Source organism: Vigna angularis, chromosome 10 (assembly GCF_016808095.1).
Source record: "Vigna angularis cultivar LongXiaoDou No.4 chromosome 10, ASM1680809v1, whole genome shotgun sequence".
In the NCBI taxonomy this organism is placed as follows: Eukaryota; Viridiplantae; Streptophyta; class Magnoliopsida; order Fabales; family Fabaceae; genus Vigna; species Vigna angularis.
Window position 1 is genome coordinate 30,717,276 of NC_068979.1, and position 27,656 is coordinate 30,744,931.

Consider the following 27,656-nt stretch of genomic DNA (forward strand, 5'->3'; position numbering starts at 1 on the left):
TATAGTGACTAACCAGTATAGAAAATGTTCTCCAATATTACATTTTTTCCATTACGTCACTTTCTATATTGATTCTAGGTCTAACTGGTATAAAAATGTAATTTTCTATATCGATTATGAGTGCAATTGATATAGAAAGTTTTGTAATTTATTACAATTTTACTATTGTGCCACTTTCTATATCGATTCTATGTCTAACCAATATAAAAAAAAATTCTCTTATTTACTATACTGTCACCATATGATTTTCTATACTTGGTAGATTTCAATGTCGTTATAAAAAACTTACTTTGCATTAATAATAGGTTAAAATTGGATGAAAAAACTTCTAGTTAGATTTTTTTCATCTAACGGTAATCTATTATAGTATTTATGTTAAAAAAAATATTTTTTTAAGCCTATAGGCTATGCATAGTAGCATATTATGTACTATTGTAGTCTATTTCCCACATTTTTGTTACTATAACTTGATATACTATGATTCATTAATCGTAGTTTAATATTAATATATTAAAAAATAAAGTAAATTCTAAAATTAATTTAACCATATTTGTAGATAATAATAGATATTTATACATGTAAAAGTAATTTAATTATCTCAATTTGAAGTATTATTATTTATTTTAATTAGTATTTTGAACTTTCAATACTAACTAACTCTAATTAAGGAGTTAAAAACGAAAACTAAAATGACGTAGTGTGACCGAACTAATACGTTTCTTTACGACAATGAAAACGGAATATAGCTAATTTTACCAAGTCTTTTATTATTTGTAAGTTCCTTTCATAAGGAAGAAACAGAAGACCTAATTTATTTATATGCAATATTTAAAGTTTGCATTTTGTAATTTTATGGGGCATTTATACATACAATTCTCGTGTTTAACTTTAAAAACAAAAATAAAAAACAAATGAAGTGGGTCAGTGAAAATCACAAAAACAGAAATTATATTAGAAATTTTCTGTACTTACATCAGAACAAAAATTTAAAATTTAATTAAAAGTTTGTCTATTATTAATTGCAACATTAATGATGATGAAAGACGACTGTTAGAGGAGGAGTTTAGGTTGGTTAGTTATGCATAATACAATAAATTATTATAAAAACTTCTTAGTTTCAAACTTGGGGAGCAATCAGAGGTGAATAGCCTCCTTTAATTAGAAGTTAAATAGAAGAAGATAGTGACATAAACAAAAAAATATAAAAGAATATTATAAAGAAAATGACATAAGTTTTCAGAAAATTTGATTTTCATATGCTATATCTATCATATCTTTTTTTGCCTTTGTCTTCATGTAAATTTATATTTTGTCAAATCTTTGACAACAATAATGACTACCTATGATCTTGATGGATCGATCACCATAAATCCACAAAAAATGTTCAGGTGGGAAATTGTTTTGTTTTTTATTCTCATAAGTGTTATTGAGTATAATTTGTGGATTTATTGAGTTTGGTGTTGAATTGAGAGGTTTTTTAGTGCATTTTTACTAGTTAATTATTTTTGTAATATAAATTATCTTTTCTTTATCTACATTTAGTTTTAAACTTTATCTTTTAAATAATTATTTTTAAGTTAAAATAATTATTTTATCTTTCGAGTGATTTTTTTTTAAATTTAATTCTTTTTCTTTGATTTTACCTCATTTTTTAATTTATAACCTCTATGTTTTTCAATCTTATATAAATCCATTCATTGTTTTGTATTTTGTTCTAGTTTTTGAATAAAAAGTAAGTTAAAACATATATTCATTGTTCCTATTAATTTACCATATGTTTTTTTATTTGTAAAGAAAAAAATTTAAATATGTCTTGCCTCATTTATATGATACATGACTTTTTACTATTTGTTGTGTAATTTGTTTTTCATTTGTTGAGAATATTTGAATAGTTAAATGTTATTTTCTTTTTCAACTTCTTAATATCCTTCTTATCGTGTAACTAATTTAAGTATTTTCAGTGTTTCAAAATAATTTTCTATGGAAATATTTTTCATGAACATATGAAATCTTAATTATCATGTGTATGTTTTATAATGAGTTTTTAACGGTCACTTATTTGTCACAAATTTATTTTCTTTTGACATATTTCTCCTTTTGATAATTATGTTTCTTAGAAATAGTCAAGACTAGTTACAATGATAATATATATAAAATTTGAATCATAATATATATAAAATTTGAATATATTATTTTGACTCTTCTCCAAGGCCATTTGTGAGGGTAATGTTTTTTGTTGTATATCTTGATATTTCATCCCTTTTTTTTTCCTATGAATAAATACAATCCAGTAATTTTGATTAAATATTCCAACAAATGTTTAATGAATAATATAAAAAAATGTCATTGAAAATATTATTTAATATAAACAAATAGTTGTCATGTCGTGTTGTCTACATCAGTTTTCACATGGAAACTTAACTTAGTATATGCCATAAATATAATAAAACAATATAAATTTAATAGATTCTAAATAATTAACATTAAATGACATTTCACAAATACATTACTTGAATAAACAACATACTATAATATCATACTAAATCAAAATTTGTCTATTTCTATCACATGGTTATAATTATTAAACTAAAACTAAAAACTTTTGGTCACGTTAAGACATCCAAATATCTAACAAATTGAACAATTAGGATCTCATGTTTCTTTAAATTTCTAATTTATAATCAGAGTTGAACATATGAAATTAAATTATTACCGAAATTTCTTAGTTTCAAACTCTCAAAGCAATCAATAGAAGAATATTACATCCGTTGAACTTAAATACAATGAGACAAAGACAGAAATAAGAAAATAAAACCAAAATGACATATGTTCTCTAAATATCACACTATAGAATATCTCATATCTAATCCTTTGCATGATTTGGTTTCGTGCAAATTTACAAATTTACAAATTTACAATAACATCACGTGATATCAAGTTTGATGGATTGACCAACGTAAATTATTCTATATAAAAATACTATGTTATGCCTCATTGTTAATATTGACATTTGAAGCAAGTTGGGACTCAAATATTTATCAACAATCTTAGGATAATAATTAGATTAGGTTTAGCATACCACTAATTTAGTATTATGAGTTGGCATTTTGAGTTTATTTGTCTCGATTAGTAGATTGGTTGTTTTTTTTTTTTAATTGAAAAAAAAAGATTGATTTTTTATTTTATTTTATTATATGTAAAATGAAAATATATAATTATATTATAACTTAGATCATTAATATTTATATTAAATTCTAATTATTATTTATAATAAAATAATTTAACATAGATATGATTATCTTTTTAATTTATTACATTAGAAACATTAATTATTAAAGACTTACAAAATATTTAATGATTAAGTGCCCATTCACTTTGGTAGTAGTAAATATTTGTAGATTTTTTTGGACCTCTAGAAAGGAAATTAATAATAAAAAAAAAACTGAAGAAGAAAGAGACACCATTGAAATAAAGCATAAAGGATAAAATGGGTATTTTAAAACAATTAGGTGCAGGAAGTAATAATGGGTGGAAACATGAGCCCAAGAACGAAGCCCAACTAAATAACGCAGTATTATTTCTCCCTCCATGATCTGGCTTCTTTGTTGGCTTCAATTTCAAGTTCCAGTTGCGGCGTCTCTCCGAGAACTACAGTTCCAAGGTTCGATTTTCGCTTCTTCTAATCAGAACTCACTTTTATGTGGCACCATTAATATGATTACGAACAGTGTTAATATTGAAATGCATACATGAATTAGCGACGAAAGCTAATAATTTAGTGACAGATAATTCAAAAATCGTGTTTTCATGGTGGAAATAATGTATACTGTGCATATGATCTCATATGAATGGCTAGAAAAGGGTTTGATTTTGTTTTTGGAAATTTCGAATGGATGCGTGAAATAATGTAATGTTCATAGGTTAGGGCCTTCTTCACATAAATTTCTCCATAAACTATTGTAGGAAACGAAAAATAATGTGAAATAAATTGAACTCTCTTTGTTAGGTTAAGTCAGTTTGTGCATCAGAGTTTTTAGAGAAGTTAAAGTCAAGGGCATAACTTGATTTTAGTTTAGGGGACAAGCTCGATTCATTTTTATTTTCTTATTTTCTTCTACTGCTGGTGGAGAAGTTTGCGGAGTTTCTAAGAGTAAGAGTAAGGGTCTTCATAAATGCGTATAGAAGAAAATAAAAAGATGAAGTGAAAATAAACTTCTCTCTAATTTAATGTTATATTATTATCCAATTTGAAATGATGAATGGATAAGTTTATAAGGTGGTGTAATGGTAAAGTTAGAAGGAAAGGGGAGATAGGTTGTGGTCCTTCATTAACAAAACATTAACAACTAATATTTGTTGAAAAAAAAAACTTTTCAATCTCGTTTTTGTTATTATTGTCATCATAACTATGTGATTTGTATAGCTTATTCAAGTTGCTTCTGGCGTTACAAGTTCATTACCTGTGTTGATCATTTTTTTTTATCTTTGGCAGAACTTTTCCAGCCTAGAAAACTCCATGTTGCATTGAAAGCACATTTTGTTCTGAGTAGTTCTGTCTCTTTCATCCAGTCAAAGATGGCTCTTTTGTTCCAGAAATTTCAAGAGGTATATTATTATATTTGTAACGCAATAATTTTGGTGTATCAGATTGATTTACTTTCTTTTAGAAGGAAACTGTTTCTCGTACTATTTACTTAGATTATTGCAGAATATGTGCAAATTATTGTTTATTTATGAAACAAAACAAGAAATGGAGAAAAGACACAAATAAATAAATAATATAACTTTGTCTCTCAATTGACCCCATGAAGAACAATACTGTCTAGAACTCATTTAGAGCATAATATTCTTTGCTTTGTAGCCAGTAGATAATGATCCATTACACAATAATACACCCATGCTCATGACGAGTTTTTCCATAACCCTAGAAAGAATAAAGTAGAACTGTAGAAGGAAAGTTCAACTCTTTATTTTATTCATCTTCTGTAGGTTTCCTCCTATTTTGTGTTGTTTCATATTTGTTTACTAAATTACTATAACTTTTATGTCAACATTATATGGATTCTGATTAAACCAATGATCAAAAGGAGGAGCTCCATGATTGATGGAAGTATGATATCCTACTTCTTTAAGGGATTTAGTGTTTTACAATTCTTCAGAGTTTTGGGCTATTCAAAGCTGTAGCTAGCTGTTACCTGTTGTGTGTCATCAATCATATGAAACTTATGACAATAATGAATAACCAATCTCGGACTGAATTTGTTTTCAGGGTGTGAGAACCCTGGTAAAGCGCCCTGCTTTTTCTAGGGATCCTAGACAACTACAATTTGAAGCTGACATTAACCGATTGTTCCTTTATTTAAGGTCAGTGTACAATTCCTTGAGACTTCAAGATATTTAGATCTTTGATTTATGACAGATAAGTCGTTGTGTATGTGATACTTCTCCTTCTTAACATATCGGCATATTTTGCTCATGCAAAGACTTAAATATCCAGCTATAATCGTCTAGGAAAGAATGCTGATGAAGCACGTGCCGAAGAGATTATTGAAATGGCTGGTAAAGCCTCGTTTGCTGATCAACAAATGCAAGTACAAGAAAATGTTCACTCACAAATTAAAACATTTTGCACTTTCATGGATGAAATTCTACTTCCAAAAGAAAAGATGGTAAATGAACATGAACCAGAAAGCACGGTGCCTCACCGAAGTGGCCTTAGTTTTGCTGTGGGTAGGAGTAATCCAGTCCAGAATGAACTCGGTGAGTTTGACCCGCACCTCCTTTCCTTTCTGCATACTTATGCAATCTTGGTGAGCATTAGGAAAAGAAATTAACAGCTAGGTTCAACGTGTCTGTTTAACACTGATATATTTAACACTTCAGCACTAAAGTGTCATCATATTTCCATGTTTTACTGACCAGAATGTCCGCATCCTTGATGTGATTTGTGTTTTAAGAGCCATACATAGCATGACAGAGCATACTCGGTTACTCTCTTTTTTGTGGGTCACAGTTTCTTGTAGGCTCTATGAATGCGAAGCCATGGATGTGTGCAGCTGATATTTGTTTCTACCTAATAATTAAATTTATGTAAATGTAAATATCATTGATCTGTATGAGAAATGCTCATATTTATTGTTCACGAACCTGACATGTCAAGTAATTTAAAGTTTCAACACTGACCTCTAAATTGTTGCATAACCGTTTTATGCTGTTTGTCTTCCTTCAGACAAAAAAGGGTACAAAAAATATCCTATTTTAGTGATAATTTACCTTAAGTTATTCATTTATACTTTCGTATATTATTGGGATATTTTCTCCTTTTTACTTGTTCACTGTAGCCACTTGCTTTTGGAGCAGCTGCCCCCAAGACAATACCATTAAGCCGAGCTGAAGTTTCTCAAAATTTAAAAAATCAACTTGGCTACACTGTTAATGTCAAACCTTCTCAGATACCTCACAAGGATGCTGGCCAAGGTCTTTTCTTAGATGGCACAGTAGATGTTGGTGCTGTGGTGGCCTTTTATCCGGGCATAGTCTACTCTCCAGCTTATTACCGTTATATTCCAGGGTACCCGAAGGTTGATGCACTGAACCCTTATTTGATTACAAGATATGATGGGAATGTCATCAATGGTCAACCTTGGGATTGTGGAGGTGACAACCGAGAACTATGGAATGGTTGGAAATCTGGAGAAATCAAACCTGATGTGAAAGGAGCTGAGCCTGAGAGAGGTTCAGAAAGGTTTTGGAAACTACTTAGTAAGCCTTTGGAAGGCTACAAAGGAGATAACGCTGAAGTGATTGAGCGTAGAAACCCATTAGCCTTAGCTCATTTTGCCAATCACCCTCCAAAAGGGGTGCAACCAAATGTCATGATTTGCCCATATGACTTTCCATTGACTGAAAGCGACATGAGAGTCTACGTTCCAAATTTGTTGTTTGGAAATGCAGAGGTAAATATGAGGAGATTTGGCAGCTTTTGGTTCAAGGGAGGGTCAAAAATTAGTGGATCACATGTTCCATTACTGAAAACTCTTGTTCTGGTTGCTACTAGGCCTCTTCAAGATGAGGAACTCCTTCTCAATTACAGGCTGAGCAACACCAAGCGGAGACCAGAATGGTATATTCCAGTGGATGAAGAAGAGGACAGGAGAAGATGGAGTTAGTCAATCATCCAAACATCCGAACAACTTCGTAATTCAGAATTCCCTTGTTTCTGTCTCAGCAAGGATGCTGAGCAACACTTATACAAACTTGTTCTTGTAATCCTTATTCGGATGTTATTTGTGTTGACTCAGCAAGGATGGTGAAATTTTTTCGAGATTGATTTTGTTGCTATGTTTTCTAGAAGACAAAATTGAAGTGAAGGTGATGTCCTAAATTTCAGGTTCAATTAAACTGAATAATGAATAAATGACTCATCACACTCATCCATCATCCTCTTACAACCTGGTACGGGAAACCCCAAAGTCTAGCATGTTTCTATGGCTTCTGATTTCTCTCACTTGTGCTGCCTGTTACATCTTTAGTGAACCTTGGCATAGTTTTTCTGAACATCTTTCTCTCTTACATCCAACACCTTTTTATTTTTATTGAGGGGTTGTTTATTTGAAGAACTAGCATACATGTATATTTCCTTCATCAATTATGACTAACTTTAGCAAAACTGAACAGTTACATTAATATTAGTTGGATGTTGAAAATTTAGCTTCAAAATTACGAAGTTAGTTTACTAAAGTATGAGTGTTTCATAAAATTATTAGCTGTGTCGTAATAAATACACAAAATCTTAGCATAATGTTTCATATAAACTTTAATTTTATTTTGAGGATAAACATGTATGTTTAGAGTATTTATAATTGTATTTTTAATTAGTGTTAAACTTTTTGTAATTTTTATTTATAGATAAATCATTTTAGGGGAACCTTTAGTGTTAAATATTCTTTTTTCCGTTGTTCATTAGTGTCTTCAAATATTTCTAATCAAATTTAAAATAAAGTAAAATATCACTATTTTATGAAGGTATCATGTGTCCATTATGTTAATTAATATGTATTGGTTAAAAAGTTAATATAATATAAAAAGGTTTAGTTAGTTATTTGGTTTTTGTTTTCATTAAAAAAATGTCAAATTGATTTTCTAGTTTTTTAAAGTCTTAATTTGGTTTTAATTTATAAAAGTTGATGCAGTTTGATCTTTTCTGTTCAATTTCTTGAAAAAGATTAAGGATTTGTTTATCAATATTGACATTAGGATTATGTTAATTATACTAACAATATAGATTATAATGTTAAGAGTTTCATTCATTGCATCATTTTTTCATAAACTAAGACCAAATTTAAAGAAAAGACCGCGCCAATATTTTACAATCGGAACCAAATTGGTACTAAAAGAAACTAGAGAACCAACTTAACATTTTTAAGCGAAAACAAACCAAATAACTAATTAAACCTATAAAAAACATATGATAGTGATTTGAGATGGATAAGTATACTTGTTCAGATTAACAAATTCTCCTACTCTTCTAATTTTTTTAATACAATTTTTCCCTTTGTCCTTTTTGTGTTTTTCTTAGTTGGTAACTAGTTTTAAACCCATGCCTACACATGGGTTGATGTTTGCTCGTGTGTTTAAAACTAAAAGAGGTTCATAGATTAAGAAAAGAGATAATAAATATTTTTAAGTTTATAATTAAGTTTTTAATACAATTAACTTGAAAAATGATTTATAGGTCTAGAAAATCAATATGTCTAAATAATAGATTTTGTAAAAATACAAAAGATAAAACATGTGCAAAATTAGAATAGACTCTCTAAAAGTATAAAGAATATACAAAAATATGTAGAGTAGATTAACTAAAAATATAAATCAATGTATGAAAAAACTGATATAATGTGTAATGTTAAACTCATTTAATTTGTGTATTGATAAATTGGTCTAATATGTATTGTAAAATTTGTCACATTAGTATATAAACATATTTGTCTAATGTGTATTACAAGACTCGTCTAATCAGATAACTAATAGAGTTGTGTAATGTAAACTCATATAATCATTTATGGTATATTCTTAGACTCATCTAATCAATTTATGGTATATTCTTAGACTCATCTAATCAATTTATGGAATAACTCATTTAATGTTTTCTCTTATACTTATCTAATCAATATATGGACATATTTATCTAATGTATATTGCTAAACTCGTCTAGTGTGTATCACTATACTTATCTAATCAATGTATGAATAAACTCGTCTAATGTGTATTACAAGATTCATCTAATCAGTTAATGAAAAAACTTGTCTAATATGTATTAATAGGCTCGTCTAATTTTTGTGTTGAAAGACTTGTCGATTTAATTATGATAAGTATTTAGATAATATATTATATCTTAATATTTTTACTCTAATTAATTATGATAAATCTATCAACAATATATATTATTATTATCTAACCATAATATCTAATTATATATAATATCTCAATGTATCTTTTAATTAACTATATAATAATATCTAAAAATATCTTTTAGAATATCTAACAATATCTAATAATATCATTTTATAATAATAAGATCTCTTTTAATCTTAAGATAATATCTTCTATTTTCTTTCAACTACATTTTAAAATAACAATAACTAAATCTTCAAAAGGATTAATATAATAATATTTTTTTATTAAATTTCGAGATTATTTAATTTACATATTTTTTCTTTCTACACCTCCTTATTATAATATCTTACACCTAATTACTAAAGGTAAAAGTTTATTATTTTTCCTAAGCCAAAATATAAATAAAATAATATAACAATTATGTTCTAACAAGGTGTACACTCAATAACACTAATTTCCAAACAAAAATACCAAAGTCAAAAGACTATCTTATTTCTAAGACACTTATTTTTCCCTAATCTTACAAAACTAAATAATTAATATAAAATGAATCAGGTCTATATTAATAGAACTAATTTAAGCATACAATTTAATTAAAACTAAATCCAATTATATAAATTTCAAAATTTAATTCAAACAAACAACAATTTTTAACAATTGAACTCACAATACTATGTCTCTCAACTAGGAATTAACTTCAAGTATTAGAATGTGAAAGCCAATTATAAATATTTGTTCTCAATTTGTGAAATAATTGTTGGATTTTTTGAGAAGAGATTTTATATCACGGAGTAATAAACCAAACAAGAGACCACAATATTATTTTCAACTCAAAATTTTAAAATAATAAATTTATGAATTTTTTACTTATATATGGTTTATCTTACTATTTTTCCTAAATATATAATTTTCAATTTAGCTTGAATTCTAACTGTACATACTATAATTAAAAAGTTAATATATATATATATATATATATATATATATATATATATATATATATTATTGATTAAATTTCTCATGAATAGTTGTATTTATTACATTTTTTTTCTCAAGTGAATCTCTCTTGTTTATAAAAAAGACAAATTGATGAATTATGTGTATTGTAGTTTTATGTATTACAACCTGGCATGATGATAGGAGGCTTAATGCAAGAAGAGTTTGATTTGATAGTAAGTTGTGTGAAGATCCACATAATAAAGGAAAATGCAAAGATGTTTGAAAATCATGGATCTTTCATAACTTATCATGAATGGTAACATGAGACAGACCATTTCATATCTTATCTCACAAACCAATTGTAAGATCATTTGTGTCCATACGATGTGTTTGTGGATTGCTGGTTTCTTCTTTAACTTTCTCTTTTCTCTCCCCATAGAAATGACAACTCAGATTTTAACATCTTAGGTTCATTTTTGTCTCCCTTTTTCCACTTGCAACAAATCCTTTACAACATTCTAATTTGGCCACGCACCCCTTTTTCTTCTTGCTCAAACACCACCCACTTATACTAAATATCATCACCAATGATCTCTTTGCCATAAACGAAAAATTACACTCACTTATATATTATAAATTAATATATAAAACAAAAAATTACACGAAACAAAAAATTACACTCACTTATATATTATAAATTAATACATATTATAAATTAATACACGAAAAGTATACACAGTGAGACTTTCAACGAAAACATTCATTAATTTGATTGAACACAATTTAAGAGATTTAAACTCATGAAATCCAAAAATATATAATACGAATCCAATTATATATAATCAGCATTCACATATATTTCCAATTTTGAACAGTTCATTTACTTGTACATTTTTTTTTCCGCACAAACAAATTGATCATGCACAGTGAATTTTAATGCCAGATTCAATGAAGAATCTTTATATCTCTACAACAAAATGAAAGATGGAAAAAGATAAAATAAAAAATAAAAAATAAATATTCATTATTTTGACTGGGGACAAATTGCTTTGGCCCCACTTTCTTAACATGTTGTGAATTGATGATTCTCCATAAGTCTAAGTTTGCAACTTCACGTAAATATCTTTCTCCTTGGTATTATCTTCACCGGTAATCCATGTTTTGGCACAGGAAATGGACCGTATTGTATTCCATCCTCTTTCCCCACAACTTCCCACCTAAATCAACCATCAAAATAACAACAAAATCTCTTTCACAACTTCACAGTTTTCCCATTAAAAAACTATCTTTATAACTTCAACATATACTGATATAATATGAGTGTTAACATCTACATTGTCCAAGACCAAAATATTGAATAATTATAATGTTTTGGGTTGGGTTGAGATTCTTTTTTCAAAATATTTAAAGTTATTCTGAAGGCTGGATGAGTTTTTTAATAATTCTCTATTATTCTAGTTATGTTAATCGTTTGCTCTCCTTCTTGTTTAAATTGAGTAAATCATTGACTTGAGTGTTGGAGTTGTATCCACTTCATGCCAAGGACAAGGAGGAGAGAAAACGAACCGCACAACTTAGATAACAGACGATCGTTAGAAAACTTATCCAGTCTTTAAAATAACTTTGAATGTTTTGAGTAAGGAATTTCAATCCGTATCCGAAACAAATAACATAAGTGATGGAAATTAATAACATAGCTTTCATTGACAAAGGCATGATGTGCAAAATTAATGTGCAGGCATATATATTCCACAGTGTAACATTCTCTAAATGGTTAGTATTTAGATATAGAATTTTTGGAAGGAAAGAGGAAAATGGTGAAGTGGGTGAGGGTGACATTGAAATGAATTAAAGAGGGTGATGAGGACAAGATATGTGTAGGTGAAATATTAGATATGATGTGGTGTGTAATTGTGCAGAGACATGTGTGGTGTGAAGTAAAACTTCTTCCATTGAAATTTGACTGCATGCTAACATTATGGACTTTGTCTTTGTTTGTCAGACCTGCCACCAATAATATTCCACATGTGTTGTTCTCATTTCATCAACCCTAGCTAATTGCGTGGACTAATTTTATTTCCATTCATGCACATAATATATATATCATTCACTGTGTGCTATGACTGTGAAGTTTTTAGTATATATATCTATATATATATATATATATATATATATATATATATATACACGAGTAATTCTGGACCAAGCTTGCTTCAGAAACTAAAGGACAATTAATCCTGATTGGTCCCGATAAATAAAGATCAATGTGAAGTCACGTTCATTGATTAAGTGGATGTGAAAAAGGGGCTTTTCCTTTTGAATAATTTTTTTATTCCTTTCATATTATAGTAGTTATTTTCATTCTTTAAAATATTTCAAAAGATCTAGTTTTTTTATAATATTAAATAGCATAAAAATCACCTATTTTGAAAGACTAAATTAATTTCATTTTAGATATATATATATTAATTATGTTCTTGAAGAAATAATCACTTATTTTTTATTTTTTTGAGATTTTTTTCAAATAAACAATTATTTCTCTAAAAGGTAATCACAACCAAACATGAATCGTAAATTAACATCACATACATCATCATATTAAAATATCATCATACATACATATATATATATATATATATATATATATATATATATATATATATATATATATATATATATTAAACTTATTTTGAATAAATTATTACCTTTTATCATCTCTCCGAAAACATGAATTTTTGTCCTTTATTATTCCCTCAACATTTTTTGAGGGTATTATATGTATGCGAGATTTGTTCATAAATATGTGATGATTATCTTAATTTAAAAAATAAAAGGCGATCACAATACATATATAAAACAATTTGTAATAGGAAAATAAGTATAATGCATAGCAATTTTTGTAGCTATACTTAGGAAGACCTTTCTTCAATATTCTGAATCTAGAAGATGACTCTGAGTTACATGTGCAAGAGTCTTATGAATACGTTTGGCAAGAATACCATGCATGTGTGCCACGTATACGTATGAAATACATGGCTACTGATGAGATCCCTAAGAATATATAAAATATTCATATCCTAAAAGAAACCCTTTTTTTTAAGAGGACCACTTCCACATATTAAGGAACATGCAGAAGCACTACATAATTAATTAGGACCACCTTCCTCTATCAATCTTCCATGTAATGGTCGATCTCTATCATTGCTGACGAACTTGCTTAGCAAAAAGTTCGTTCAAAACTTGCTTCTAAAGAGTCTAGATTTTAAATTAAATAAAAAGTTAAACACTTTATAAAAAATGCCTTATTCCTTAATATATATTGGAGGAAACATTAAATCAACATGTCTTATATAAGTGAATAGGAATTTTGCTTTATAAATTAATTTTGTAAAATTAAACATAATTTTAAAATTTATTTTTTAACATGGTATTAAAATGGTGTAATAACGTGAAAATAGGGTGATAAGGTGAGTTTAGTACAATTATTTGTTAAGTTTATTATTTCTTTTGTTATGAAGTTTTTATTAAATCATTTTATTAATATTTAGACACATGATAAATATATATCTCGATTAAAAAAAATGTCTTAGACGTTTTACATTAATTAAAAATAAAAATTATTTACAACACATAAATATATAAATGAATATAAATCTGATTTTAAAAACTAATTTTGTAATAATAAGTTAGACACATTCTCTTAAAGTTGAGTTAGGTTTAATTTGAGTTATTAATGTACACAAGTGTAAATATGGAAACATATTTGAAGGAGATAACCTAAAATTTGAGATGTTTAAGGTTGATGAGATGATGATGATGATGATGAATGTGCATATGATATTTATGGTTAGGAGGGAGAAACCTGTAAGAAAGTGTGAGATGATGGAGAAGGACAAGAAGTTCTAGCTTGGCCAGCTCACTGCCTGGACAAGAATGGACACCATTTCCAAAAGGCATGTATGTGTTTGGTCTCGGTGGTACCTGCATAGACTCAAACACCTCATCATCTTTCACCTACATATACATACATCCATGTATATATGTATATATACATACATCTGTCTCTCCTAGTACCATTTATGAATATATACATGCATGCATGGATGTCTTGTGTTGAGCAAAAAAGATAAGAAACAATGAAATTAATTATTGTGTTGTGCTATCCTACAAACTGATATCACGTGCCTCTGATACTCGCCAGATTGTCAAAACACAGAATCATTCACCTTAGAAGAGAGGAAGATTCAAATAGGTAATGAAAGGGACTTCACACCAGGATAATCTAACCATTCATAACCTTATGTTTCTCACATAAAGATAAAATATAAAGTTTACTGGAGAGACACACGATATTATATGATATTATATGATAACGGGTCAATTCGGACACGAACAACAATCCGATCGAAAAACAAAATTCATGTTCGACCCACTGTTCGTACGGATATCTACTAAAAAATATCTATAAATATTTTAGAATTTATCGATATTTGTGGATATTCGCAAATATCCACAAATATTTAAAAAGATATTTTTATAAATTATTAAAATAAAATTACAATTTGTTTTGCGAGTAGCATATATATACGGATATGGATAGTATACTACCCACATCCGATCTGTTTATAAATAAATATTAAAATATCCGTTATCCACAATCTGATCTGTTTATAAATAAATATTAAAATATCTGTTATCCACAACTTGTGGATATCCACAAACACAAATTCTTTTTGTCATCCATACATAATACCAATAAGATTTGAGTCTAATTATACAAGGAATTGACACTATTTTCTATCAAAAAATCAGGAAAATAATTTATTAATGAATTTTTCACTTTTATATAATATTTTATTTTATCATTTCTATCCATCATATTTGAACTCTTGAATTCTCAACGTATTCTTACATATATAAATATTTTATTCTACTTCTTGGATGCATCTTCTTAAAAAAAAGAAGACTAATATTATTCTTAAAATCAAACAACAACAAACATCTTTACAAATAATAAAATTTTTCTGCATATATATTACCTCGAATCTTGAAGGGTCGAACTTCTCTGGGTGAGGGAAGAAGTGAGCAGAATGATGAATGCTTCTGAAGAGTGGAAGGACCTTCCAACCTTTCGGAATTGTGTAACCTTCCAACTCCACATCTGTCACTGCTTCTCTGAATGTGAATGACAAAATGCTTGCACTTCTCAATGTTTCTTGAATCACCTGAATTTTTCACTTGCTTCAATGCATCTTATAACTATTTAACACCCTTTATGATGTTTTAATTAGAAAATTAATCATGCATGACTGAGATTTAAATTTTCCCATTTTACCACAAAAAAAAAAATACTTCTACTTGTGTTCACACAAACTGTTAATTAAATGTAATTATTTAAAATTATTTTTCATTTTCTAGTACAAATTATATCCACTATACATTGTTTTTCTTTCATTTATAACAAATATATAGAGTGTTACACTTTTAAATGAAAATACTAGTTATAAGTATGTATAGAAGTATAAAGGAAAAAGACCTTTTAAAAAATTATTGAAGTGAAAAAATGGAATCAATGTCATATCTAATATTTTCTACTTATGGTAACATTAAATTACTTATAAAAAAATTATAAAGAAAACAGTAACATCAACTTTGTCAATGTCAATTAATGTCTTCCAAGTGATTTTAAGTGGACAAAATCGATGACATTTTTTTCATTTAAAAATAATTTGATGCTGATCAAACCAACTCATTTTTTTTTTCAGAAAAGAAAGGAAAATTATATTACTGATTAATAAAAAAAAAGAAACAATCATAGATACCCGATTTGTGAATGGCATTTGCCTGGTATCATCCCACGAAAGTCCACGATTTTCCATAGCTAGTTTGCTTCTTATTCCTTCTTGTTCTCTCTGCAAAGTTAAAATTTACAGAGAAAATAATGGAAATCAGCCACTCTAATCAGTAAATTGTGTATCCAAAAATAATGCAAAGAATCTTCTTTCCGTCATGAGTAATTATTAAAATAAATTTATTGGTTCTTATAATATTATACTTAGCAGTTTTTTCTCTCAAATTACCTTTAAACTTTTAAAATATTTACTTTTTCCTTGACAAACATATTTTATTTCTGTAATTTCTGAAAAAAGACAGTTTTTAGTGTACCCAAATGAAAATAATTATCTGAAAATTGGTTTTTTAAGTAAGCTTATCTGAATGAAAATAAAAGTGATTGATTATATATTAACACTTGAAAAATCATTTTTTGTTACTTTAAAAAATAACTATGTTATCGTGATAGTTTTGTCTGTTTGCATTCATCATGTACGAAATACCAAAACACACATATTCTAAAGACATCAATTTTAACACCGATTAATTTTTAATGTATCAAAAACTTATTTAATCTAAATTTTCGCAATTTACACTCAAAGGTTATGGAAATTAAAATACTATAGAAGATTCAACAAAAGGGTTGACTGAAAATATTCTTTTCGTACACAATTATACAGCTAAGAAATAAAAAAAATTGTGTTTCGTTATAAAAGTTATGTAATTTTTTTTTAATAAGAAGTATGCTAAGATTATATATATTAGAGTAAATAATGGAATTATCACGTAATTATTAAAAACAATAATTTTAGACGACATTTATAAAATAAAAAAAATTAAATTCTTTATAATTTAGTTTAAAAATGAAATAGTTTAAAGACAATATATATATATATATATATATATATATATATATATATATATATATATATTGAGATATTACAAGTGTACGACATGTGTGAGATTGAAAAAAATTATAAAAGAAAAAAGAATAGAATAGTAATGTGACCGTCACAGCTTCCAACAGATTGGAGTTGTCATGAAGGTACTTGAGGACCCATGTTAGGGCACTTGCTGTGGTGTCATGTGCAGCAAATAGCACACCAATCAGATTATCTGCTACTTGAGAATCACTCAGTTCCATGAACACCTTCTTCTCCTCACCACATGATGAAGATCTTGAAGATGTTGATCTTGATCTCGATGGTGAAGATCTTGCTTGCAATAAAACTCCCAATAGTCCTCCTCCATACTTTGAACTCTCCACTTTTCTTCTCTCAATTATTCTTCTTATGCTCTCATTCAAATGCTTCCTTGCCTTCAAACACACACACACACATAGATTTTCTCTTTTCAATATTATGAACAAACATCATGGTAATTACGTATAAAAGATGGAACTTTAAGATAAGAGAAATGTTTTACTAAAGGTTTTAACGATGAAGATGAAGATGGTGGGTTTTGTTTTGTCCCACTTTTAACTTATTCCTTAACTACATAAAATACTCCCACGTTGTCTCATAATGATTCGTACGGAAAATATCTCTCGTAATCAATTCGTATCAAAATTATTCGTACTATATATCTAACAATCTTCGATAATAATAATAATAATAATAATAATAATAATTATTATTACAATAATGATTATTATTATTATAATTGACTTTGATACCTTCATTGCTTTCCAATAGGAAGTTCCAGGAAGATGTAATGGATAAGAATTGTAGCCTTTCTCCAAGCAACGATATAACTCTCTGATTTCTTCCATTTCCAACTCCTTTATCTCACCGAAGGCTGAGATTGCTGCTACTTCAAAAGCATACTAATTCAAAAAAAAAAAACAAAAAAAAATAATTTAGATTCTTGGTCCACGTGATCAAGTAAGTAATTCTTTTTCAAATATTTTTTTTTCCTTATTTTTTCCCATCCGACCAAAAACAAACGAAGAAAATGTTTATCATGATTCCTTGCTCTTCAGAAATAATAATGTTTGTGTCCTCAAAACAAAAGTCTTCTTAACTTTTCTTTTGAGAAAGTCTTTTTTTTTTTAAATATACTCCTGTATAATTAAAAGTATGCAGGACCACTTATTTTGACAAAAAGATGTAAAAAGTATGCAGAACCACTTATATTGTTAAAGAAAGACAAAAAAGTGGTTAACCAACTAAAGATATTTTTAACTATCTATTTGTATTAACTACTATTATTGATTTACATAAATAATAATAATAATAATAAGTGTAACCATAAACAATGTTGGTGTCAATACTAGAGTTAGAGAAACCTATATTTGTATTAATTGAAAATGTCACCAATTTTAAAGAAAATAAATAATCCTAGTCATTTTAACGAAAATATCGATAGGAGATGTTGTTGTCAGTTCATGTATTATAAAAATAGTAAATTGAAATCTAATTTAATTTCAGAAAATTAATTAAATAAGTAAAATTTTATAAAATTAGATTAATAAAATGAATATTCATTAATATGAAGAATAGAATAGATACCTTTTTCATCTCTTGCAAGGTGTTGATAGTTTTGTTAGTCCAAGAAGGAACCATTTTGATAACAATTTGCTCGACATGAGAGACAGAGTGTTTGATTGTGGAGGGCAGAAAGGAGGCCTGAACGAGCTTCTTGAGCATGGAATGATAGGCACCTTGCTGAAAGAAGACAGCCTCTGGTCCTATGAGCTTCTCTTTGCTGGGAGGGTATGTTGGTTTGAAGAGATGTGCCTGAGTCACAAGGACTGTCCTAGCTGCCTCAGGGCTCGATATCATCACACATGGACATCCTAATATGTTTGTCTTGAATATATCACCATACCTTCACCACACAAAATCATCATAAATGCACTTTCACACATTCTATAAATAGTATATGTTGTTAAAGACATAAGGACATACATGTTTTGACATGCACCGCCCAACTCACACAAACATTCTCATATATTTACAAAAACATTAACACACAGATGTTTATATGTATATAGATGTACCTATTTTGGCGGTTAGAGAAGAAGGAATTTGGGTTTTGAGTGTAGAGTTTGAGGGTTTCTCCGAGGTAGGGCCAACCCATGGAGCCAGGGGGAAGCTTTTTGTCGTTATGGTGGTACCACCATTGGAGGAAGGGGAGGAGAAGGAGGAAGAAGGAGGTGAAAAGGAGGAAGGTGTAATCTTGGAAAAAGTTGGTGAGAGGTTGCATGGTGGAGGAAGAGATTTTGGAGAGAGAGAAAGAGTTTGGAGGCATAGATAGATAGATAGGTGAAGAAGAGAAGATAGTGATATGTATAGTTTTTGTGAAACTGAAAAGAGTTGTGTGAAGGGGTGTCGGTTGGGAGGAAAAGGTTTTATAGAGTGGCAGGTTGGGGTTGGGACATGCGTCACGACCATAATGGCAACACTTCAACTTCATTCACCCTTCACAAATTCCACACTATAACTATTCAAAATAAATTCATCTAGAATTTCCTCATCTCGTCTCTTCTTCAACCAATGCACATATATATGGTATAGCTAGAACAAGTTATGAATATTCATTTTATTTCTACATAAATCTATATATATTTGGTTTTTAAATTAGGTAATTTTCTTTCAAGTTTAATTTGGATAGGTAATTTTTTCTCTGGTAATAATTACAATAATAATACGGATCTCGTTTCAATCTATTTTAGTATATCTTATATTTGGTCACGGATCGAAACAGATTAATTCGGATAAGATGTATGACCGAATATATAGTACTATCTTGTATAACTATAGATTTATAAGTACAAAAATTAGCATTCTGACTAAGTCTTTAAGTTAACTTACATATTTTGCTTAGATTCCAACAATAATATTAAAATAGATTTTCTTCATTAATAATAGTAAAAATAGAAATGTAATACACTTTTTTTATGTAAGTAAACATCATTAATATCAACAACCTTTTGACACACTATCATTACCATATAATCACCATAACTGTAAAATGTGAAAAACTTCTTCATTGGTGAAACATGCATTATATCATCAATATTATCCACATGCTTTTATTTGATACAAAACTATCATATTCATAATAACAAAGAAGAACAAGATCACCATAAGTAGTAGTAGTGATATCATAATTACCATCATGATCATTCTCTTTTTGCTTGCTCTTGCCTTTGTTCCTTTTTTCCACTTAAAACAATATATTGGTTGCAACAATAATGACACTTTGTATTTTGACTTGGACTTACTCCTATTCTTTTCTCAACCACTTTTGAGTTCCTTTCTCTAACATCTATTTCTTCTTTTTTTTTGTGACAAACACCTAAAATTAAGATGGAGAACCATGTGTCTTCCTTCTCATATATTCTTTAAGAGTATCACTCTTTGTTATTTTGAAAGAAGCAATGCCATTAAGGGTTGAGTTTGTAATTGAAACTTGAAATATCTTCCAAGACTCTAGTGAAATTAGCCATAGTTCCAAAAATTCATCTTCAAAATTTACACCCATTTTTTTACAGTTGATCTAAGACCAATTAATAAATGCCATTCAAGTTATTTGACATGGAAGAACTCTTTATGTACCTTAAATTCTACAAGGAATTCAACAAATGCATTTTAGTATTGCTAGACTTAAAATCACACAAGGATTTAATATTCTCTCACAGTTCTAGCATGTGTCTCGTTAACGATGTTATTATAAACATTGTATTCTACATATTATTGAATAAAACCACACATGTTGGTGCTTAAAGTTTCACTCTTCATCAAACATTGAATCCAACTTTTATACATCACCTAAATGGTTCATACTCTTTCAATGAATCCTAAATTATTATGCAAATCCTCACACAAGTATTTGAAGATACAAAATGACAACATTGGTACAAACACTTTGTGATTTAGAAATAAATTGCAGCTTGTACAAAACTCATAAAATTATTTTCTTATATTGAATTTAAATATAATTGAATCTAGAACATAATCCAAAAAGGAATCAACCAAATTGAGTAAGTATAGAAAAAGTTATGTACCAAACAAGTAGCAAAGGTCAAAGTTGTCAACAACCTAATCTACAGGAACCTTACTAGAAAAATTTCTCAAACTACAAACCTCCAATTCAATATTTGACTGGTTAAAGAGAATACTCATATGTTTAGGACCTGCTGTAAAAATTTCAGCTCAATTCGACACTTAGTGAAGTAAAAATCTCAAGTTTCCCAACATTACTTAGGTCTATAAACAGGATCCTGGTGATACAAAAGTGACACTGATCGCCAATAGGTCAGTGAGTTCACTATCTTGGTTGTGTCCAGTGGTACTAAGTATTGTTCAATTTTGGCTAAGTTAGTGCCTTTTATCCAACTTGCACCCAACGACACTACAATGACACCCAGTGTTGTACTAGAACCCCAAATTCTCTCTTTTGAGTTTTAAATTGAGTAGTTTGAAGCTTCATTAATGTAAAAAGCTCATTTAACTTCGCCCAATATGCATCAATTTTCATGAGTATTGTAATTGTACGTCAATTGGAATTGAAGTTGAACAATAAGTAGCACATGTTCATACTTAAAATGGACTTGCAGAATCATTAATAAAACTTCTAGAACTTGTTAGAAGACCATTACTTATGAAAGCTAATCTTCCAATGGCTACTTGGGGATATGCAATTTTTCATGCTATAGTATTGATTCGCATTAAGCCAACAAGCTAACTATTGTGAGAATCCTCCTAACTCTTGTAGTTTCAGAAAATTGGCACTCACATCAACTTGACATGGACAATGCATTTTTACATGGGGAACTTGATGTAGAAGTCTACATGAATCCTCCACTGAACCTTCCTAAGCAAGGTCAAGTTTTTCACCTAACTAAATCTTTATACGGGATCAAACAAGCAAATCGTCAGTGGTTTGCAAAGTTGTCTTGCTTTCTTATAAACCTTGGCTTTGTCTTGCTAGCACATTTAGTATTTTACTCATGTATATAGATGATGTGATATTGGCTAGAGATTCTATGGGTGTCATTACCAAAACTAAGAGTATGCTACTCTAGACTTTCAGAATTAAGGACCTTGGGAGACTGAAGTACTTTATGGGCTTTGAAGTGGCTAGGACTAAAAAGAGTATTCAATTGTGTCAAAGAAAATGTGTTGGATATCTTGAATGAGAGTGAAATTCTTAACAACAAACCATGTCAAACTCCTCTCATGAACAACATAAAGGCGCTTTTTTATGTCAATGAACCTACACACAACACATACTCTTACCGATATTTAATAAGAAAGCTTCTTTATCTTACTAATCTAGACCTGACATCAAATTTTCTATTCACTTACTTAGCCAATTTGTTCAAGGGCCAACTATACATCATCATAAAGCCATTCAACATATTCTCAAATACATAAAGGTTAATCTTGGGCATGGTCTTTTCTTTCCAACTAACATCGATCGACATCCAAATTAAGTGTTTTAGTGACTCGGATTATGCTATCTGCCTTGAAACTAGACGTAGTGTTATTAGGTACTACATTTTCCTTAGTTTCATGGAAATCCTAGAAATAGAATATAGTCTAAGTCCTCCTTAGAAGTTGAGTACATGAACTAGTTACCCTCTTCACAATCTACAAGTTCAAGACCTTCCATATGTTCTCTATTACATCAAGTGCTAAAAGTTTTTCTTGTGTTGGTTCTATTTCTATTATTTATAAATAGATTTATATATGTTTATTTTAAAAGATAAAAAATTAAAATAAAATTAACTATTTTAAATTTTGATAATTTATTTTAATATACTTATTACAGAATATTTTTTTATTAAAGTTTTATAATATTTTAATTTTAATTTAAAATTTATTTTAACTTTAATTTAATTTCAAGAAAAATTATTCTTTTTAATTCAAATTTTTAAAATTATTTCATAAATTATTTTTTTTAATTATTAATATTACAATCAAATTATTTTCATAATATGAAGGTTTAATCATACATATGGTTTATATTTCTGGTGACTTTTTTTAAATAGGTCCTTCACTTTTTTTTTGTCGATTGAGTTCCTATTTTTGAAAAATTAAAGCAATTAGGTTTTATCAGTTTCGTACTAACACCATTAAAGAGGGTGTCATGTGTCAGTTTGTAATTTTTTTAATTTTTAAAAATTTTTTATTTTTAAAATTTAAAAAAAAAATTGTCATATGTCAAGTTGACACTATGTCACATGACAATGATAGTGTAACGTGACACTAATAGTGTCACGTGTCATTGTGAGGCCATGTATAATTGCATTAGTCTCAATTTTGTCCCTCACTTTTTATTGTCTCTAGTTCTAATTTTTTTAAAAATTAAACAATTTTGTCCTTCAAATTCAAACAAAATCTAATTTTTATATAAATATTATAAAAATATTTTTATTAAAATTGATATTTTTATTAAATATTTTTAACAAGATTAAATTTATTTATATTTATATTTAATTAATTATACAAAATATTAATTATGTTATTTAAATATATCAAGTGAATAAATTAATCACATGAATAAATCAAATGTATTATCAATCAAAAGTCACCAAATTAAATCTAATATCAATCAAATGTATTATGGAATTTCTCCTAATTTTTTACCTTTTTCTTTATATAAACAATTTTACTTTTCACTTTCCTTTCTTTTCTTTTGCTTATTATTCTCTTGTTTCCTTCTTCTTTTTTTCTTCTTATCTTTCTCAACCTCCCCTTAATATTGAATTTCCCCTTATAATTTAGAATAAAATCAAGAGTTTTATGGCATAATAAAACATATGTAAGAATTGAATGCATTGCTTTTATTCTTAGTACAAACTGCACAAGAATTGCCAGTCTTCAACTATATTGCAGATTCAGAATTTGTTATTTGAAGATAAGTGAAAGAATAGGTGTGAAAAATCTAATTAAGTAATTGAAAGAATGTGTCTAACTAAAGGGTTGAAAAAACTAAGTTTCCTATTTGGTAAGAATGTTAAGCAGCAAGACCCTTGTGTGGATCAAACGTCTGAACATGCACTCCAGCTCCACCTCAAGATCTTCTATGGCCATCCTAACACCTGCTAATCTTTTGTTTGCACTTTGAATCACCATGGCATCATAGCTCATCTCATCATCTGAACAATGAACATCCACACGCACAAACCTTGATGTGAAGGACCTTTTCCCTGACTTTGAATTCAACCAGGGTGAAGAAACAAGGGACAAGAGTGATTCAACAATGGAAATGCTTGTCACCCTTACTTCTCTCAGCACATCAACCACCAACACCAGTTTTTGTTCATTCATTGGACTCACTTCTCTCTCACTCTTCATGCCCTTCTTCAACCACTTCAAACACTTCAACGTTTCCTTCTTCACCTTCTTCCTGTACCTGTTGCATGCTGAGATTTTTTCCTCAATTCCTTCACCACCAATGCTTGCTCTGCGCAGGGTGAACTGAAGTTCTTGGAGGTGTTCCTTCACTAGCAAGAGAAGATCTTTTGAGATGCCACACACCTCCAACATCCTCAGTGATGACTCTGACACATCATCGACCCATTTTTCTTCTCTTTCATGCACAAAAGCTTCTCGAACCAATGGAGAATGAAGAAGGCTATTTGCTGAATTGTGCAAGTCCTTTAGGGCAACAAAATCAAGGGCTGCCATAACTAGAGAGGAAGAGATAAAGGGTGTGTCAGAAAATCAAAAGCTGCAGAAAACTTGTTCTTTTTCTTTATCGAGTCAAGGCTATGGTATATAGGTTCTCATAGGGTGCTTCAAGGGGTATTATATATATACACAGTTGAAAACCTTAAAAGTTTGACTCTAATTAGATCTAAGATTCAGATGAGGAAGCAAAAATGAAGGTACGGAATTGGGATGGTGGAAACAGCTGAGGTACTAGTTTGTCGAAAGGAAGGTTCCATTTGTGTGGATATGTCAGAGGTTATAGGATAGTGTTGTTGTTGAATATTGAAGCAAAATGATGAACTCGTGCATGCCAACCTGTGATGTATTGTATATAGCTGACAGATGTTGTTGGAAGGAGAAGGTTGAAACATACTGCATAAGGAATGTGAAAATACTAAGATGTTAGATTAGAAAATGATTTGGTGTGCGTGAAGCATGAGATGCTGACAACTGTGTTTTGTCTTTGTTTTGTAAATGAAGGACATGGGATCTGAATGCTATCATCCACTTTTGCTCTCAGATTCTGAGAAACTTCCCTGGTTTTAGAAAGGACAAAAAAGTTGCCTTGTCTCATTCAGTGTGAAGGATTAATATCTTATATTGTTGTGGGAAAACATAGCATCCATCTCTCATGTAAAGTTGTTCTAAGTTTTTGAATTCTCTGTAAACAACATCAATTTATATTATATAGATAAATGTAAATTCATTTTATAAATCGATTTTATAGAATTAAGTTAAACTTAAATTTAATTATTAACATGGATGAAAGCAAATTTAATCAAGGTAAATATAGTATTAATATAAATGAGAAAAAAATTAAGCACAATTATGGTGGAGTCTTATAGTATGATTAAATTAAATTCCACCTTGGATCATATTGTGAGGGCAGCTTCTTTCTACATATCAGTACATTTCAAATATGAAGTGCATGAAGAATCATGCCTATAGTGAGTAATTGGGCCACTAGATTGAGCCCAGACAATAGCCCATTGAGCCTAATATGTACAAATATAATTGAAAAAAGAAAAGCTAGACGGGCTGTTTGCGTACTGGGCCAGATATCAGCAAAAGTTAAAAAGCTAACGCCACCGTGGGGCTCGAACCCACGACCACAAGGATAAGAGCCTTGCGCTCTATCAACTGAGCTAGACGGGCTTTTGCTATTAAGTCTAGACATTAAAATATTGACTAATATAACCAAAAAATAAATTTTCAGCGAAATTCAATAACCTTGTATGTCTCATTCAGAAAATAAATTCAGTAATCTTATGAGATATTTTAATCATATTTAAAAAATTGAAAATTAAAATACATAACATTTAAATTACTTGTAATTAAATTATTTTTGTGTTTTTTAAATATTTTATTTAAATATAGGTTTAATAGTTGTCCTCAGTTTTGCTCACGTATGTCAAATTAGTTTATCCTTTAAAAAATGTGTCAATTGCGTCCTCACTTGATAAAATTTGTTTCAATGAAATCCCTTCCGTTAAATACATACAAACGACGTTAAATTTTTTTCTCTTTATTCTATTTTTTTGTACAATGCAGGTTTTTGCAGGCTTTTTCAGGGTTTTCTCTCTCTTATACTTTAAGAAAATATTTTTTATTTAGTTATTGAAGCACTGTTATTGGGGCGTGCGCCACACGATGTTCCAAATCGCAAGCACTGAAATTAAAAGTTTCAGTTCTTTCTCGTCTACGTCTAGAACGACCTCCCGAAGCATCAGTTCATGCGGTGGGAGAAGAAGATGGACCTTTTGGACTGGCTTTGCTTGTTGTTCGGGTTCCAAATAGACAACTCGAAACCAGAGGGAGCACCTGGTTCTTTGTAACACTTCCACCCAACACAACCCTACCCTTCAACACAACACACCTAACCTTAACAATAATCTTCTCTTTCCTATCTTCTGTACACTTTACTCAACCCAAACTCCTCTTCTAGTTCAAAACACAATCCATATCACACCACCCAAGGCTCTCCTCATAACCGCAACCAACATCTATTGCCTCTCCAAAGGCAAACACATATAAAGAACACTAGCCTAGACAAGGAAGTGTACCCCTACATTTTCAAACACCAACTTTACGTTCTTTTCTCTCCCTTTTTCCTCATTGTCTTCTTACATTATAAACCCATACAACCCCTTCCATGCATTCTCTTTCATCATCATTCCCACACGTTCTAAGCTATCTTCATTTAACTCCTTCATGAACACCTTCCTCTCCTCTCCCCTCCGTTCATCACTCCTTTCTTCTTCCCTTTCACTTCAAACTCTTAAACTCACTCATCTACTACTACCCTTTTCTCTCCAACACCACACAGTGACCATGCATCTACTTTATTAATTTGAAACTCTTCTTCACAACGAAACCTATGACCTAACACTCACTACTTCTTCCACCACTCCTCCAAGATTTCCACTATATACGAACCAAACAATCAACCCTAAGCGACAACCCATACATGACCATACACACAAAGAAATTTAAATAGAACTGGCATATTATAAAAATATACACTCATCACCAAACATACACACACGAGATAAATATGGTCACTCCCCTTACCTTGGCTTTGTAGAGAGTTGTCACGCCCTAAAGTCCTTAGTCACCTCCAACCACGTTCCATCACGAATGGTTACCCTTCAAGATCTCGAATTCTCGCTTGCATGAACTAATACCAGGAAGGTTTGCTTTTTCACTCTCTCACAACGCTCTAGGTGGAAGCAAAAGTCTATGGTTGGTTCTCCAATCTCTCTCACACGCTATAGGAAGAAACAAAGAGACTAGGGTTACCCTCCACCATCACACGTGTCTTAC

The 27,656-nt window shown here is 29.4% G+C and overlaps 3 protein-coding genes and 1 non-coding gene across 7 annotated transcripts; 1 reads left to right on the forward strand and 3 right to left on the reverse strand.

The window, feature by feature from the left end:
- Positions 1-3,601: 3,601 nt before the first annotated feature.
- LOC108334677 (uncharacterized) lies at positions 3,602-7,339 on the forward strand. 4 transcript variants are annotated; one of them, XM_017570580.2, is made up of 5 exons: positions 3,602-3,661; positions 4,493-4,605; positions 5,270-5,364; positions 5,498-5,760; positions 6,361-7,339. In XM_017570580.2, the coding sequence occupies exons 2-5, from the start codon at positions 4,576-4,578 to the stop codon at positions 7,167-7,169; spliced, it is 1,197 nt and encodes a 398-aa protein (XP_017426069.1). In that variant the 5' UTR covers positions 3,602-3,661; positions 4,493-4,575; the 3' UTR covers positions 7,170-7,339. The 4 variants fall into 4 exon arrangements, with proteins under 4 accessions (XP_017426069.1, XP_052725004.1, XP_017426068.1 ...); XM_052869044.1 differs by having other exon boundaries at positions 3,611-3,661; positions 4,504-4,605; XM_017570579.2 differs by lacking the exon at positions 3,602-3,661 and having other exon boundaries at positions 4,561-4,605; positions 5,512-5,760.
- Positions 7,340-11,330: 3,991 nt separating this feature from the next.
- LOC108334748 (abscisic acid 8'-hydroxylase 2) lies at positions 11,331-19,547 on the reverse strand. Its single transcript, XM_052869045.1, has 8 exons — positions 19,169-19,547; positions 18,678-18,996; positions 17,843-17,992; positions 17,177-17,485; positions 16,158-16,247; positions 15,375-15,560; positions 14,198-14,316; positions 11,331-11,552 (listed from the first exon to the last, which is right to left on the reverse strand). Exons 1-8 carry the CDS (start codon positions 19,417-19,419, stop codon positions 11,447-11,449), a joined length of 1,530 nt encoding a protein of 509 aa, XP_052725005.1. The 5' UTR covers positions 19,420-19,547; the 3' UTR covers positions 11,331-11,446.
- A 4,572-nt stretch (positions 19,548-24,119) lies between these two features.
- LOC108334985 (uncharacterized) lies at positions 24,120-24,809 on the reverse strand. The gene has a single exon (XM_017570904.1). It carries the CDS (start codon positions 24,807-24,809, stop codon positions 24,120-24,122), a length of 690 nt encoding a protein of 229 aa, XP_017426393.1.
- A 1,101-nt stretch (positions 24,810-25,910) lies between these two features.
- On the reverse strand, positions 25,911-25,988 carry TRNAK-CUU (transfer RNA lysine (anticodon CUU)). The gene has a single exon. It is a non-coding gene; the product is annotated as a tRNA-Lys (tRNA).
- Positions 25,989-27,656: the final 1,668 nt, after the last annotated feature.